Source organism: Kogia breviceps, chromosome 8, assembly GCF_026419965.1.
Source record: "Kogia breviceps isolate mKogBre1 chromosome 8, mKogBre1 haplotype 1, whole genome shotgun sequence".
NCBI lineage: Eukaryota > Metazoa > Chordata > Mammalia > Artiodactyla > Physeteridae > Kogia > Kogia breviceps.
Window position 1 is genome coordinate 20,320,180 of NC_081317.1, and position 14,134 is coordinate 20,334,313.

Sequence of the window (14,134 nt, forward strand, 5' to 3'; positions counted from 1 at the left end):
TTAACAGTGCTGTTATCAGGCCAGGGGGCACCTGTCTCGGTGGGGCACCATCTCACAGACTGAAGCCCCACCACAGGGCTTCCAGACAAAGGCCTGTGCCTGTACCAGCCCTGGCGTAGGTGGCCTGACCCTGCCAGAAGCTTCCCTAGGACCCACCTTGTCCGGAGTCAGGAGGGACTTCACCCCGAAGCTCATGCAGCCGATGAGTCCACTCTGTCTGGGAGAGCAAGAGAAGCTCGAGTGAGCACCTCTTCATTGCGCTACGTCGGGAGGTCGACTGTCAAGTGTAACATAGGTTTGCCTGATGCACTGTGGCTTACGGAGCACTTTAACCTGCATTGTCTCCTTTGATCTTTCCAACTTTGTGAGTGAGGCTGGAGTGGAGTTATTCTCTCCATTTCACAGAGGAGAAAACTGAGGCTGAGTCGATCCCCATCCCAAGGTCACAGGACTCATTAGTAGTAGAGTCCCATGGGAAACCAACCACAGAAGCTCAGAGTTACCTCGGAGGTTCGAACTGTTCTGGTGCTGGTAGGTCTGAAGAGCCAAGTCCCCAAAGGGAATTTCACCTCCCACATCTGCTGGGGATGTTCAACCCAGGAGAAAAGCTATGGGGCCTCAAGCTCGAGAAGCTTTCTTTGTCTTAGGTCCAGGCAAGACCTGGGAAGCTCTTGGACAGTTCCAGATCAAGGACCAAACCAACCTGACACACAAGAGTTGCCAAGACCAATGTAACCTGGCTGCCAGTGGGGTCAGGACTCATGGAAATGTCATGCTGTGCAGACAGGCTGAGTTCAGTTGGGTCCTACTTGACTAAGGGTAATTCAAAGTTCCTGAAAAATGTCCATCATTGAGTTCCAATGTGCAACACTGAGGGACTGATTGATACCTGGCAGCTTTCAACAGTGATAGCATAGATTAATATTAATGAAATGCCAAAAATAATACAGCTATTATGGGATAAAAGCAAGTTTAAAAATCTCTAGTTTAATGAGAAAGATGTCCACCAAAATATTAACAATGGGTGTATCTGGCAGGTGGGAATAGAAAGGTTTTTCTCTTCTCCTTTGGGTTTTTAGTGTTTTTAAATTTTCACTGGGAACAAGTGCTACTTTTGGAATCAGAAAAAAAAAAGTAGTATAAATGTATTTGAAAGTCCTTCTAGTCTACCACATCTTTCTCTACCCTAACACTAGAGGTGCTTTTTTTTTTTTTTCTACCTCTTCTCTCTTGGCATATCCCCAACTCAGGCCTCTTCAGAGACTGGTTTAATAGCTATGAATCAAGAAACAACATGGGTATTAAGACTGGAGCAGAACCCTGATGGTTGACTTCAATATGTGAGGGACCCACATAGACGAGGGATTCCGCACGTTTTGGGGGAAGGCACCATATCAAAGCCAAGGTTGTAATGAGCTGCCTAGATGGGTAGTGAACTAACTCCCTGGAGATGTGCCTCCTCGGAGCCTGGTCTAAGGGGGCCTGAACAAGTCCACAGAACACCCTGAAGAGCCTGTCCAAGTCCTGTGCCCCAGAGCCTGCTCCTGAGATCCAGACCCAGTATGTCCAAGGTGGGGGTCTGGGCATGGGAGTCTGGAGACAGCTGTCCAGGGGATCCTACAGGGCACCCACCCGTGCCTGCCCCAGTCGAGGACCGGTAGTGTACCACATCTTTATAAATACATTTTGTTTGGATTCCCCAGAAAGGGTGGCAGCCTACCACCTGACAGCCCTAAGCAAAACAAAACTGGCTTCTTGCCGGCAGCCCAGCCGATTGAGGGCCAGGGATGCAGAATGCTGGGGACGGATTCTCAACGCTGGTACCCCTCCCCGACAGATGCACACTCTGCATCAGGCCGTGTCTCACCAGCGACTCTCACTCTGCTACCCGCCCCCACCAGTTCTCTCTTCCTCCCCCCCCGCTTTCCTGCAGCCCTGGCTGCACCTGCTCTCTTCTCCTTCCTTGCCCCCTCCCATCATACCAGGCCATATTAACCATCCACCGATAGAGAACAGTGAGGTCACTCCATTAAAGCAACCCTTCCACATCCACCTGCCCACCCAGCACCAAAAACAAATACTCCTCCCTCCTGGCAAGTGGCCAAGTCAGCACTAATGGAGGGGCAGCTGCAGTGACCAACATGAGTGACAGACACTGACCTGAGCTGACATCCCAGAGAAGCCTTGTCAAGACTTTGCCAAAGTCCTAATCACTGATTTAATTTTGTGTGTCAGCACATTCAAAAGCAACCCAGCTGGTATCTAGGTGCCCACACTGCCTTGCTGTGCGCTATTCTTTCACACTGAGTACGGCTGTAACTTTCTAAATCTCCAGGCAGGATGCTTTAGCTGTAATAAAGGCTGCCTCTCCCTGCTCTTCAGTAAGTGGAAATTTCATCCCCTGGTGCTTAGAGAATGCTAAATGGTTAATAGCCTCCCGTGAGCTTTGCTTCCTGCTAAGGGGCCTCCAAAGATTTCATGATAATTTAGGCCAAGCAAATGGTCACAGTTAATGTCCATAAGCAGGAACCTCTAAGCATTCTTCAATGGGCTACTTCTGAAGCCTGTTTTTGAAAACCTTTGGAAGAAGAAAGACTTTTTACATGCAGCCTGAGTACACGGCAATATACTGGTCAGGTAATAAACTTGGGACACCGCCTGAAATTTCTCGAGGCACCTAGTCTCAGGGGCCAAGCCTTGGGTCCTTCTGAATGCCGAACCCTAAGCTCAGCGAAGCCTTGACAAACGGATGAATCCATCATGCCCATGTTGGCAGGCACTGGGCAAGGAGCTGCAGCGTTAAGGAAACAAGACAAACATGCAGGAATTTAAATACCAGTTCAAGTCAGCAGTACAAGGGATGTCACTAGACAGAGTGGGATCGAGAGATGAACAGTGCAGGCAACAAATGCTGAAAGCTTAGAGAGGCAAGAGGTAGTTTAGGACTGAGATGCTCAAAGAAGGCCTAAAGAGTTAAGCCAGGGCTTCCCTGGTGGCACAGTGGTTGAGAGTCCGCCTGCCGATGCAGGGGACGCGGGTTCGTGCCCCGGTCCGGGAAGATCCCACGTGCCGCGGAGCGGCTGGGCCCGTGAGCCATGGCCACTGAGCCTGCGCGTCCGGAGCCTGTGCTCCGCAACGGGAGAGGCCACAACAGTGAGAGGCCCACGTACCGCAAAAAGACAAACAAACAAAAAAAAAAGAGTTAAGCCAAAGAGAAGGAAAGGAAGAGCATTTCAGGCAGAGGGAACAGCTGGTACAAAGGCTCAGAGGTAAGGCTTCATGGAACATTCAAAGGCAATAGTACAGCCAGCCCTCCGTATGAAAGGATGCAGAACCCACGTATACGGAGGGCCAACTATACTATACCACTTTATATAAGGGACTTGAGCATCCATGGGTTTTGGTATCCACGGGGGTCCTGGAACAAATCCCCCATGGACACAGAGGGATGGCTGTACTTGGCTCAGTTTACTTTTGAGCACAGGGTAGGAGACCCGCTACAAAATGAAAATGCATTATTTTAAGGGAATGCACTTTAATTCTCTCTCTCAGGGGCTTAAACTATTTCTGTTACAGACTTATCCCATTTAATCTCAATTTATTTTTAATTTGATGGCTTAAATCGTACAATATTTTTCCAATCATTTTTTCTTTCCTTAAGCTCCGTCCCCATATCTGGTCACAAGCTTTCTAACTTTCTGGCACTGCACTTTGGCACTGAGGTTGTTTATAAAATAGTTTAAAGGAAAGAGGACAGAGTACCCAAGATAGTGTGCGACACACAGCAAGCAGCCTCTCCATATTCGTAATTACTATTAGCATAAAAGATTACGTTTTTCAAACATATGCTGTGTGTGTTTGGGAGTTTTTTTAACTTGGTGCATAACATTACAATTCTAAGACTGTTCTCTGACCACAAGTTCTGAAAATGCTATGATTGACACTAGAAGCTTCAGTTTGGCTTTTACCATATCAAACAAAACCTTTAAGTAGTTCAGTTCCATAGTCAGTGATATTAAGGAGTCACTGTTAATTTTTAAATGTGATAATGGCATTGTGGTTGTTTTCTTAAGCCATCTTTTAGAGATTTATATAGCTGAGATGAGATGATGTCTGGAATTTGCTTTAAAATAATCCACTGGAGGAGGGGAAAGTGGGTGAGGGCATAAATGAAATAAAATTGGCCATATATTGATAATTGATGAAGCTGAGATATTAGTATGTGAGGGTTTATTACATACTATTTTCTAACTTTGCATATGTTTGAAAATGTCTATAATTTCTTTAAAACTCACAGAACCTGCAAGCCAAAAGAAATCTTTGAGATCACTGCATTTTACAGGTGAAGAAAATGAGGCCCAGAGCAGGGAAGGGACCTATCCACACTCTCACAGAGAGTTGGAGCTAAGCCAAAATCTACTGCTCTGAGGCCTGGTTCTCCTCAGCTCCCACCAAGAGCTGAAATCACTGTGTGAGCTGAAATCAGCCAGCACCCCCAGAACTTCCTTGTAGATCATCTTGCTTCTCTAATACAAATTTACAGCCATAACTGGAAGGATCATGAGAATTCATGAAACAGATGCTCCCTTTTCATTTCCTATTAGTTTCAGAACGTAACTGACGGGACTTCCCTGGCAGTCCAGTCGTTAAGACTGTGCTCCCAATGCAGGGGGCAGGGGTTCGATCCCTGGTCAGAGAACTAGATCCCGCACACCGCAACTAAAGCCCGCATGCTGCAACTAAAAGAGCCCACATGCCACAACTAAAAGAGCCTGCGTGCCGCAACTAAAGATCCCTCATCCTGCAACGAAGAGCCCACACGTGGCAACAAAGATCCCGTGTGCCGCAACTAAGGCCCAGCGCGGCCTAAATAAATAATTTTTTTAAAAAATGTAATTGTCACATATTCAGCTGGATGATTTACATAAAACTACATTATAAATGCTATGAGAGGTAGCCTGAGGCCTGAGGCACAAGTGTACTGACACAGAAAAGGTGTGGCTTCGGAGCCCTTTATCACCTGGGTGAGCTGGTCAAGTGTACTATAATGTGGTTTGGCACCAGGCTACCTGGATTTGCATGTTGTGTTCACGAAGTGCTGGCTGTGTTACCTTGGGCAAGTTACTCAACCTCTCTGTGCCTGTAAAAGAGAGACATCAATAATGCTTACTTTATATGGTGCTGTGAGGATTAAATTAGATAATGCATGGAATATGCTTAATGTCCACACACTTAGTGGACATTAAGTGATTAATAAATATGAGGTATTCTATAACCTTGGGCAAGTTCCTTAGCCTTCGTAAATCTCAGTTTTCTCTTCTCTGAAGAGAGAGACAGTAATAATTCCTACCTCTCAGGGTCGCTGTTAGGATTAAATGAGATAATGTATGTAAAGTGCTTGGCACAGAGAAGAGTTCATAAACGTTTGTTTCCTTCCTTCTGTAATTGTCCTTCATGTTGCGAAGTTGCATGTCTGTCCGTCCTTCGGAGGAGCACAGTTTGATCTGAGAGTGCTCGGCAGGGCAGAAGTTTCCGGCAAGCGCCCTGTCCGTCTCCTCCAGCTCAGAGGTCTTCTCCCTCAGGTATGGATCAATACTATGCCTCCCACCCGCTGAGCCGGTCACTGTGGTGCTGGCACCTTGGGCAGGGCCATCTGTTGGGAAAGCAGGTCTGCCTGAGCCTGCTCTGTCCCTCTTGAGCTTCGGGCTGGGACTGGGACCACGAGTTTGCCTGTGTTTTGTTTAATAAGGAATCTCACTTTCCCAAAATAGGCAACAAGCGGAGACACTGCCTCTGTCACGTTGCCTCACTGGGCGCTGACTCACTTCCCCCAGCCTCACTTTCTTTTCCAAAAACCTCCAAGTGCACTGCTGCCCCTTCTCCAGCAGGCTCCGCCTGGCTCACTGTGCTCTCGCAGGACAGTGGTCACAGCAGAGGGAGCGGTGACTCCCAGTCTGGTGTCTGCCTCGGTCCAGAAGGCTCGCCAGGCGTCCTTCCGTCTCTCTACCACTCCTCCTGTCTCCTTCAGGGCTTTCCCTTCCTGTGCCCATCCCTTCAAGGCTGGATTCTGACCCTTCGTCCTTGGCACCCCCTGTCTTCCTGGGTGGTCTCACCTGCTCAAAATTTCACCCACCACCTTGGCGGGCACGGCTCCCACATCTCCACAGACCTCTCTCTCCCCTGAGCTCCGGGTCAGCAAAGGCAACCCTCGTACACAGCTCTCAGCTGGCTGCCCTCCGGGCACCTCCATCTCACCATATCCACAGCTGCTTCCCCTTCCCCTCTGGAACACTCTGGCTTAGCTGGAGACGTCACCAGCTACCCAGAAGTTATCCTTGACTTCTCCCACTGCTCTCACAGCCAGATCACCGCTAAGTACTATTGGTTCAAGCTCCTAAATATATCCTGGGTCTGTTTCCCTCCTCTCTATCCCTAAATCATCTCTCTCACAGAGTCACCACAAGAATCTCCCAGCTCCTCCCCAACCTCCAAAAGACCTACCAGAGTGATAGATCTAGAATACACACCTGTCATTCCCCTGCTCAACACCCTTCAGTATCTCCCCATCACCACATTCCCAAACACCAAGCTGGCTGCATGAGGTTCACCCTGAGAACTTGGGTAAGTGCAGATTCCTAGGCCCTGCCCGTGAAAATTTGGACTTAATCAATCTGATGTGTTACCGGGGAACCTATGTTCCTCACCAGCATCCCAGGTGATTCTGATGCATAGCCAGGACTGAGAACTACTGGCCCTTCTGAGAAAATTCACACTCCAAAGAAACCCTACAGAATCATCCGATGTGGTTTATGCCAGCCTCTTCATCTTATCTCCAGTCAGTCCCTACTTTGTAATTGACCGTCCAGCAACACCAATGAGTTTGCAGATCCCTCTCCACTCCTGCCCTGCCCTCTGCACTCTACTGGTCGAGACTGAAGACTCTAGGGTCTAAATACCTGGGTTCCCATCTCGCCCCTGCTGTTCACTGGCCATGAGACCTTAGGCAAGTAACTCCCTTTCTGAGCTTCAGTTTCCTTTTCTGAAAACTTAAGACAAAAACATACTTTCCTTAGAGTTGTTTTAAGAACTAAATGAGATGATGCACTGTTAAACCCTGGCTTGTGGTCAACACCCAGTAAACGATTGCTCTTGTTTACAATATCAGTAAACGATAAAGTATCAGTAAGCGATACTCTATTGAAAGACAAATCTTTCATTACGAAAGTTGAGGAAGGCTCAACTTTAAAAGCATACTAGCTATCAAATTTAGGGTACCAAAAAGCACTGAGCCCAAAAATATTTTCTGGGTCTAAGCTGGTGAGTTGAGCTGATTTTCATTCACCTAGGCCCTTTTCCGGTCACCATTCTGTTCTACGATCATTGGACAAATGTTACTGGCCACAGAGTCTCCCGGATTTCTTGGGCCGCACCAGCTGAATGAGCCCCTGCGGCTCACAGCTGGCCATGCAGTCAAGTGCTCTCACCCACTTCCATTCTCTCCCCTTAGCAGCTGGTTCTCACCCTCACCACCCAGCACTCTTCCCCTGCTCTGTACTGGCCGCCATGACTAACGACCACATCCGCCTCCTGTGTCCTGGGCTGCCTGAAACCTGTTCGGTTTCTCCCGCACGAAACTCTGCACCTCCTAAACTGGCCTCCTCATGGCAGCCTGAGCCCACTGCACGTGTTCCTGCCTCTTTGCCTTTGCTCGTGCTGTGCTCCTGCCTGCAGTGCCCTTTCCAGCCTACTCTCCTGGTCTTCTTCTTGAGCTCTGCCCCAAGTTCAAAATCCCACTTTTTGCATGAAGCCTTCCTCGATCGCCTCAGCCCACGATGAACTCTCCTTCTTCCCACACTTACTGTCCTATTACTCGTTTTGTTCTTTTATTCCTTCAACCAATAATCACCAAACGTCTACATGCTAGGCACTGGGTACAGTGGTGACTAAGAGAGAAATGGACCCGTTTTTCATGGAGCTTCTGCTCCTGTGGAACTGAGCCTGTGTGTGTTGTGACTGTAATTTGCCTCCATGCAGAGCGTGGTGTCCTATTCCGAAAGTAGGTGCCTTGGGAGCAGAAGCCACATGTAGGCTCGTTGGCATCCCAGTGGCCAGCACAGTGTCTTATTGATACCAAGGGCTCAGCAAATGCACGTTGGTAACGTGATCCTTGGCATCACCTGGAGTGATGGGGAGTCAGGGCAGTGGCAGCCTCTCAAACTTAGCCGCCACCATTCATTTACCCAACAAGCGCTAACTGAGCCCCTTCTGTATGCTGGCCACCTGGCTGCCACCCATGAGCCCAGAGCAGGATCTCCCCTCCAGCTCGGCAGTTCCCCTCACCTGGAGTCACCTGCCCTGTTCCACACTGTGACCAGAAGGCGCTTCTGTTCGTCTTCCTCTTGGACAGGACTGCAAAGCAAACCAGACAGTCAGTGTGTTAGCAGGGCCGAGCTCCAGTCCAGACCCACAGAGTCCATCATCATGGCAAATTTTGGAAATAACCCGAACACCAACCATCAGGAGCTGGTTAAATAAACTAGAGCACGAATAGTGTGGGAGGTGATTATTTATCTTCACGAAAGAGTTTACATTACATTGTTAGGGGTGAAAAGGAGGTTACAACACAATACTATAGAACAATTCCATCTTTGGAAACACACACCCACACAAATTCAAAGATCTGGAAAGAAATACCACAAAACATATCAGTGAGGAGCAGGGCTAGGAGTGTTCTCTCTCTTTTTCTTCTTGTTTACCTATATTTTCTATTTTTCTACAATAAGCAAAATTACCTTGTGTCGTAAAGAATATAACAAAATATGATTAGTTTTCACTAATAGGAAAATACAAAATGTCCATTACCTTCCCATTGGCCCCAGAGTTCAGGGATAAGGGGAAGAAATAATAATAATAACAGTAACACCTGACGCTCTGTGTTATACTGTCTCATTTACACCTCCGCTCTCTGAGGTTGGTACGTTATTAGCCCCATTTTACAAATAAGGAAGCCAAGACTCAGGTTAGCAAGTTGGGAACGGGCGGGAGGGGAGGCAAAACATCCCTCAGCGTGGAAAATTCCTTCTGCTAAAGGAGAAAGTTTGTCCCGAGGCACAGTGGGAAAGTGCCTACTTTTTTCGGGGGCTGCCAGCCTCAGGCTGGACATTTCAGTTATGGGAACAAGCCATATGACACCGTATCACTGTGGACCTCGCTGCTGGGCCAGGTGCCAGGGATGCAAGGACACAAGTAAATGAGAAAACAAAGATATCCTTTAGAAGTCACTGTTTCTCTGCTTAGATCTGATTCTAGATTTGGCAAACAGAGCTGTTTCCAGATAAACACTCCTTCCCTATGCTCTCGAGGGCCCAGCTGCTCCAGTCTCTTACAAGAAGAAGTGCTCATGGAAGACTGGGTCTCTGCAGTCTGGAATGGTCTGCGTCTTCTGACAGCGTAGTCGATTATCTTCGGGGACCAAAGAAATCTTGAATCGGAGAAAAGTAAGGGTTAGCCGATCTCAGAGCCATGTAATCACCTAACTCCACTGGCTGACTCTGCACATCTCCAAGCTGAAGGCTTCCCAAGTGTTCTTCAAACCAGCTTCTGCAGAGGACAGAGTGGAGTCCTCAATCAAATGCCAGGAAAGAAAGAGGAGCCCTGGGCCGGAGGCACCGCAGTCAGATGTCAGGACAGGGCCTCATAGGGGTGGTACCCAGGAGGCAGCGCCAGGCCCAGGCAGAGATGGGGTGCAACTTGACCATCTCTGCTCTTCCTCCAAGCACAAGGCCTCTTCTCTTCTAAGTTCCCAGCAGCTGCTGAGTGCTCCCTTCCCAGGAGGCTCCAGGCCAGCCTCTGCCAAGGCCCCCCACCCATGCTCTCGTCCTAGTGCCATGCATCCCCCGCCGCAGGTTCCTACCCCGCTCCTGACCTTGTCCCAGCCCACAGGGGCCTCTGAGCAGTCAGGCGGCTTCGGGAAGAAGGCAGAGTGGTGCATCAAAGCCTGCACCTGACATCTGGCTGCCACACTCTGGGAGGCGCCTGGCCTTTGGCTCCGGCTGGAAGTAGGCCCCCTGCCCCTATGGGGCCTCTGTCTTCACTGCAAGGGCTCCTTTCAGATGGATCCTCCAGCCCTCAGAGACACTCCCTCTACCCCACCACCCAAACTGCCACCCTGCCTCTAGTTTGGGGGCAGGGAGGGGTGAAGATGTTGCTTTTCACCAGAGGGCTTGGGATTGCCTGTAGATTTCCGTCAAGCACATGCTCACCGTACTCACCTACGGGGTGAGGCACAAGATCACCCGTAAGATTCCAGAGCTTGCAGGAAGCCCTAGAGACCAAGCCAGGCTAAGGGAAGGGGGTCCATCTTAGCTCAGGGCCTTGCCACTAGGCTTAATAAACGCCTACTGACCAAATGATGTAACCGCAGCTGCCACCTCGAATGACCCGAAGCCCACAGGTGTGCTGGGACCTTGGAACTCAGTCCGGTGATGTGGTCCCTCACCACGCTCCACCCCACCTCCAGCTCATCATATACCTTCACGTAGGAATCACAGACGCCAGGCTCCTTGCTCATCAGGCCTTTGCCTTCTATGACTAAACAGAGAATTAAAATGTTGGGGTGGGTGGGTGGGAAGGATCGTTACCAGACTCTTAATCTACATACCAACCACTGGATATTAACCCCTCTCTGCTCTAGCCCACTCCCATCATCTCCCACACTCAGGCAGCACCTTCACCGAGGCATTATAGGATGCTTTCAATTCCCTGACTCCCTGAAAGGGAATGTAGTTTATGGAGTCCAACCCCTCATTGAATGGTGAAGATGAGGCTATGAGGGGCATCCAAAGACAGTAAGAAACGTGCCCAAAGTCACAGAGCAATGGGGATGACAGAGCTTGGTTTAGATCCCTGTCTCTTGACTCCCAGTCCGGTGCTCCTTCCACCGCACAAGACTGCCTCCTGGGATGGAAGGGCCAAGTTGGAGGACATAGTCACGTGAGCCAGAGCAAGTTGCTTCACCCAGGAGACTGAATTTGCCATTTTGTAATGGGTCAGTGATAATAATGGGTTAGTGATAATAATATCCACTTCAGGGCTTCCCTGGTGGCGCTGTGGTTGAGAATCCGCCTGCCGATGCAGGGGACGCGGGTTCGTGCCCCGGTCCGGGAAGATCCCACGTGCCGCGGAGCGGCTGGGCCCGTGAGCCGTGGCCGCTGCGCCTGCGCGTCCGGAGCCTGTGCTCCGCAGCGGGAGAGGCCACGGCAGTGAGAGGCCCGCGTACCGCAAAAAAAAAAAATAATAATAATATCCACTTCACATGGTAGTTGTGCAGATTAAACGAGATCACGTGTCTAAGGTGCTTAGTAGAGTGCCTGGCAAGGTAGCTGCTCAAGAAAGGTTTGCTAAAGAAAACAAGAATAAATAAAGGCAAGGGATTGGGGGGTGGGGTGCGGGGGTGCAGGTCTGGCCACGAAAGCAAGTGTGGCTTGTTTGCCTGAGGTCTGTAGGAAGCAGACAGTGGACCTAACAGAAGCTGAGCCTCTTTTCTATTTTCTTTTCTGTTCAGTTTTAATTGAGCCCTAGGGCTTGGCTCAGATGGAGCCCCTGTAGTCTGAGGCGTGAGGCCTGGGAAGCCAAAGGAGAGAGGGGAACAGGCTGAAAGTGATGAAGGGCCTAAGACTGGGGTGAAGCCAAAGCAAACTGTGCAGGACAAATGGACCGGGGGAGGCCAAGATGCACTTGGCAAAAACTGTTTGCACAGCTGGAGTCAGGCTCTGGCAGGCAAAGAACCCCCGTCTGCTGGTCCTTGGGAAGTTCACCTTGGGCCCCCCAAGGCCAAGGCTGGAGGACCCCAGGCGCCTGCTGGTCTCCTCTGCCTGGTATCCTAGCAACTGCTCCTGCGTGAGACCTTCCTGTGGGTGTGGTTCTTGAGGGCGGGATCCAGGCCTGATGAACCCCTTGATCTACCTGTGCCCCCGTGGAGTTGAGGCAGACATGGTCCCCACCCTCCCTACACTCCCCGTCTACTGAAGGAGACAGATCCTGGACACACCAGGGTGACACAGTGTAGTCGGGACTGTGATGAGGACACAGAGGAGGAAGCAACAAACTCAGCCCTGCAGGTGGGTCAGGGGGTGATTCCTGGAGGGGAAAAAGTGAGCCAAAATGAGCCTTCCTTCCTGAGTCTTAATGAGATTAAGGCAGGCATATTTCTTACAAAATCAGAGGAAGGGAGACCTATTCTTCAAAAGGAGTTCAAACAGAAGGCAGGCTCAGACGCAAGGAACAGCGGGTGCAAAGGCAGGGGCCTAAGCAAGCATGATGCGTTGGGGGGCGAGGAAGGCACAAAACCGGACAGAACAGGGGGCGGAAGGTGCCTTGAACAGCAAGAGCCAGGGAGTCTGGAGAGACAGGCAGGGCCTGCGGGGCCAAACAGAAGAGCCGGGCCACGACAGAAGCTCAGTAACTATTTGTGTGCTGGATAGAAGGACAAACAAATGGATAAATGGCAGGGAAAGTATAAAATCCCCTGGGTGGCACATCAGACCTTCCTGGCCCGGTCCCAGCTCACCCCTGCACCCCTTCCTGTGCTGCGCCGCAGGCACGTTAGACAGTCCTCAAGGGCATCGTGCTCTCTCTGACCCCAGGCCTTCGCACCTGCAGCTCCCCCAGCGTGAAGCGCCCAGCCCTCCTGCTCCCCTCTGCCTGGCTCAGGCTCGGTCCTCCTTCAGGATGGAGTGTGGGCATCGCCCCCTCTTCCAAGCCTTCCTGCCATCCTATCAGCACCACCCAGACAGAGGTGGGTGCTTCTCCTTGGTGTCCCCAGCCCCTAGCACAGGGCCAATGCTCAATCACTATTTTTGGAATTTATGGCTTTCTATCTTATTTAACAAATACTAATATAGGGTTTACCACATGCTGGGCGCTGTCCTAAGCACTTTACGAATATTGACTCCTTTAATCCTTGCCACATTCCATAAGATAGGTACTCTTATTGCCATCCAGCAGATGAGAAACTAAGCTTGCTTGAGGTCACTTGGCAAGAAAGTATCAGAGCCGGGATTCAGGCACGAGCAGTCTGGTTCCAAAGGTGGCGACCTTGGCCGTGACACTGCCATCAATGAACGAATGAATGGATGAGAAAAAGAGAAAGAGAAGAAAGGAAGGAAGAAAGACGAGAGGAAGGACAGGGAAGCTCTTCTGTGGCCCTGCTCCACTGGGGCCAAGAAGGATGCTGAGGTGCCCGGGGACAGCTCCAGCCTGCTGTGGACTCCACCTGCATCGGAGCAGGACCAGGGAAATGTCTCTAGGAGTCCCAAGTGAATACCCACCTTTTTTCAACAGACACATGGCAGGACACTATACAAAGATGAAAAAGTAGGCTTGGCCATGGTAATACCTCCACCCGGCCCTGGCTCCATGCAGGAGGCCAAGTAGCCCAGCCTTCCCCAGTGAGCCCGGCACACAGCCATACTCACTGTGCAGTAGCAGAACCCGGTCCTGGGCATCGATGGACAGCTTCAGCTGACCTGAGGAAACAACAAGAGAGACAGCTTCACCTCATTTCCTTGCCAGGTGAAAAGTGGAGTGACGTTGATGGGAATGTGCTTCTGTCCATGTGAAGCGATTCAAAGATTCATACAGTCTCTGGGTCGGAAGGGAGCTCAGAAGCCACCTAGTTAAGCCTCCTCACCAGGTCAATACCTCCAGCGGTATTGATTTCCATCCTTACTCCCCCAGGTGATGGGGAGCTCACTACTTTACAAGGCAGCCCAGTTCAATGCCGGGGAGCTCTCACTGTTGGACAGCTGGAAAAGCTGTTGCATCCACATCTCAGTGAGGCTAGATTGGAGAGTTTAGGATCCTGGGTCTCAGTCAGAAGTCCATGCTGGGGGGTTGGCCAAAGCTTTCCAGCTGTGACAAACAGCTAGCTATGTTCTGGGAAGGCAATAACAAGACAAGGACATACGATGAATGAGTTTGGGGAAAAGCAAAAGGAAAGAGATCAGCTGTGGGCAGAGCAATCCTTCGAAGTCAATGCTAATGCCCCCAGTCGTTCCACAGAATCCTGACCTCCCTAAAGAAAAGCTAAGGAGGCTTTCTCTGACCTTGGCTTAGAGCCTTGCTACTCACAGTG

General features: G+C 50.2%; 1 protein-coding gene across 5 annotated transcripts in view; it reads right to left on the reverse strand.

The window, feature by feature from the left end:
* The window catches only part of RGS3 (regulator of G protein signaling 3), a 131,604-nt gene that overhangs the window by 101,331 nt on the left and 16,139 nt on the right, over positions 1–14,134 (reverse strand). For all 5 annotated transcript variants that reach the window (XM_067040935.1, XM_067040933.1, XM_067040936.1 and 2 more), the window contains 5 exons: positions 13,476–13,526; positions 10,532–10,590; positions 9,387–9,481; positions 8,341–8,409; positions 157–217 (listed from right to left, as the gene is read on the reverse strand). In XM_067040935.1, the coding sequence (XP_066897036.1) occupies positions 157–217; positions 8,341–8,409; positions 9,387–9,481; positions 10,532–10,590; positions 13,476–13,526 (335 nt within the window). The remainder of the gene's footprint in view (positions 1–156; positions 218–8,340; positions 8,410–9,386; positions 9,482–10,531; positions 10,591–13,475; positions 13,527–14,134) is intronic.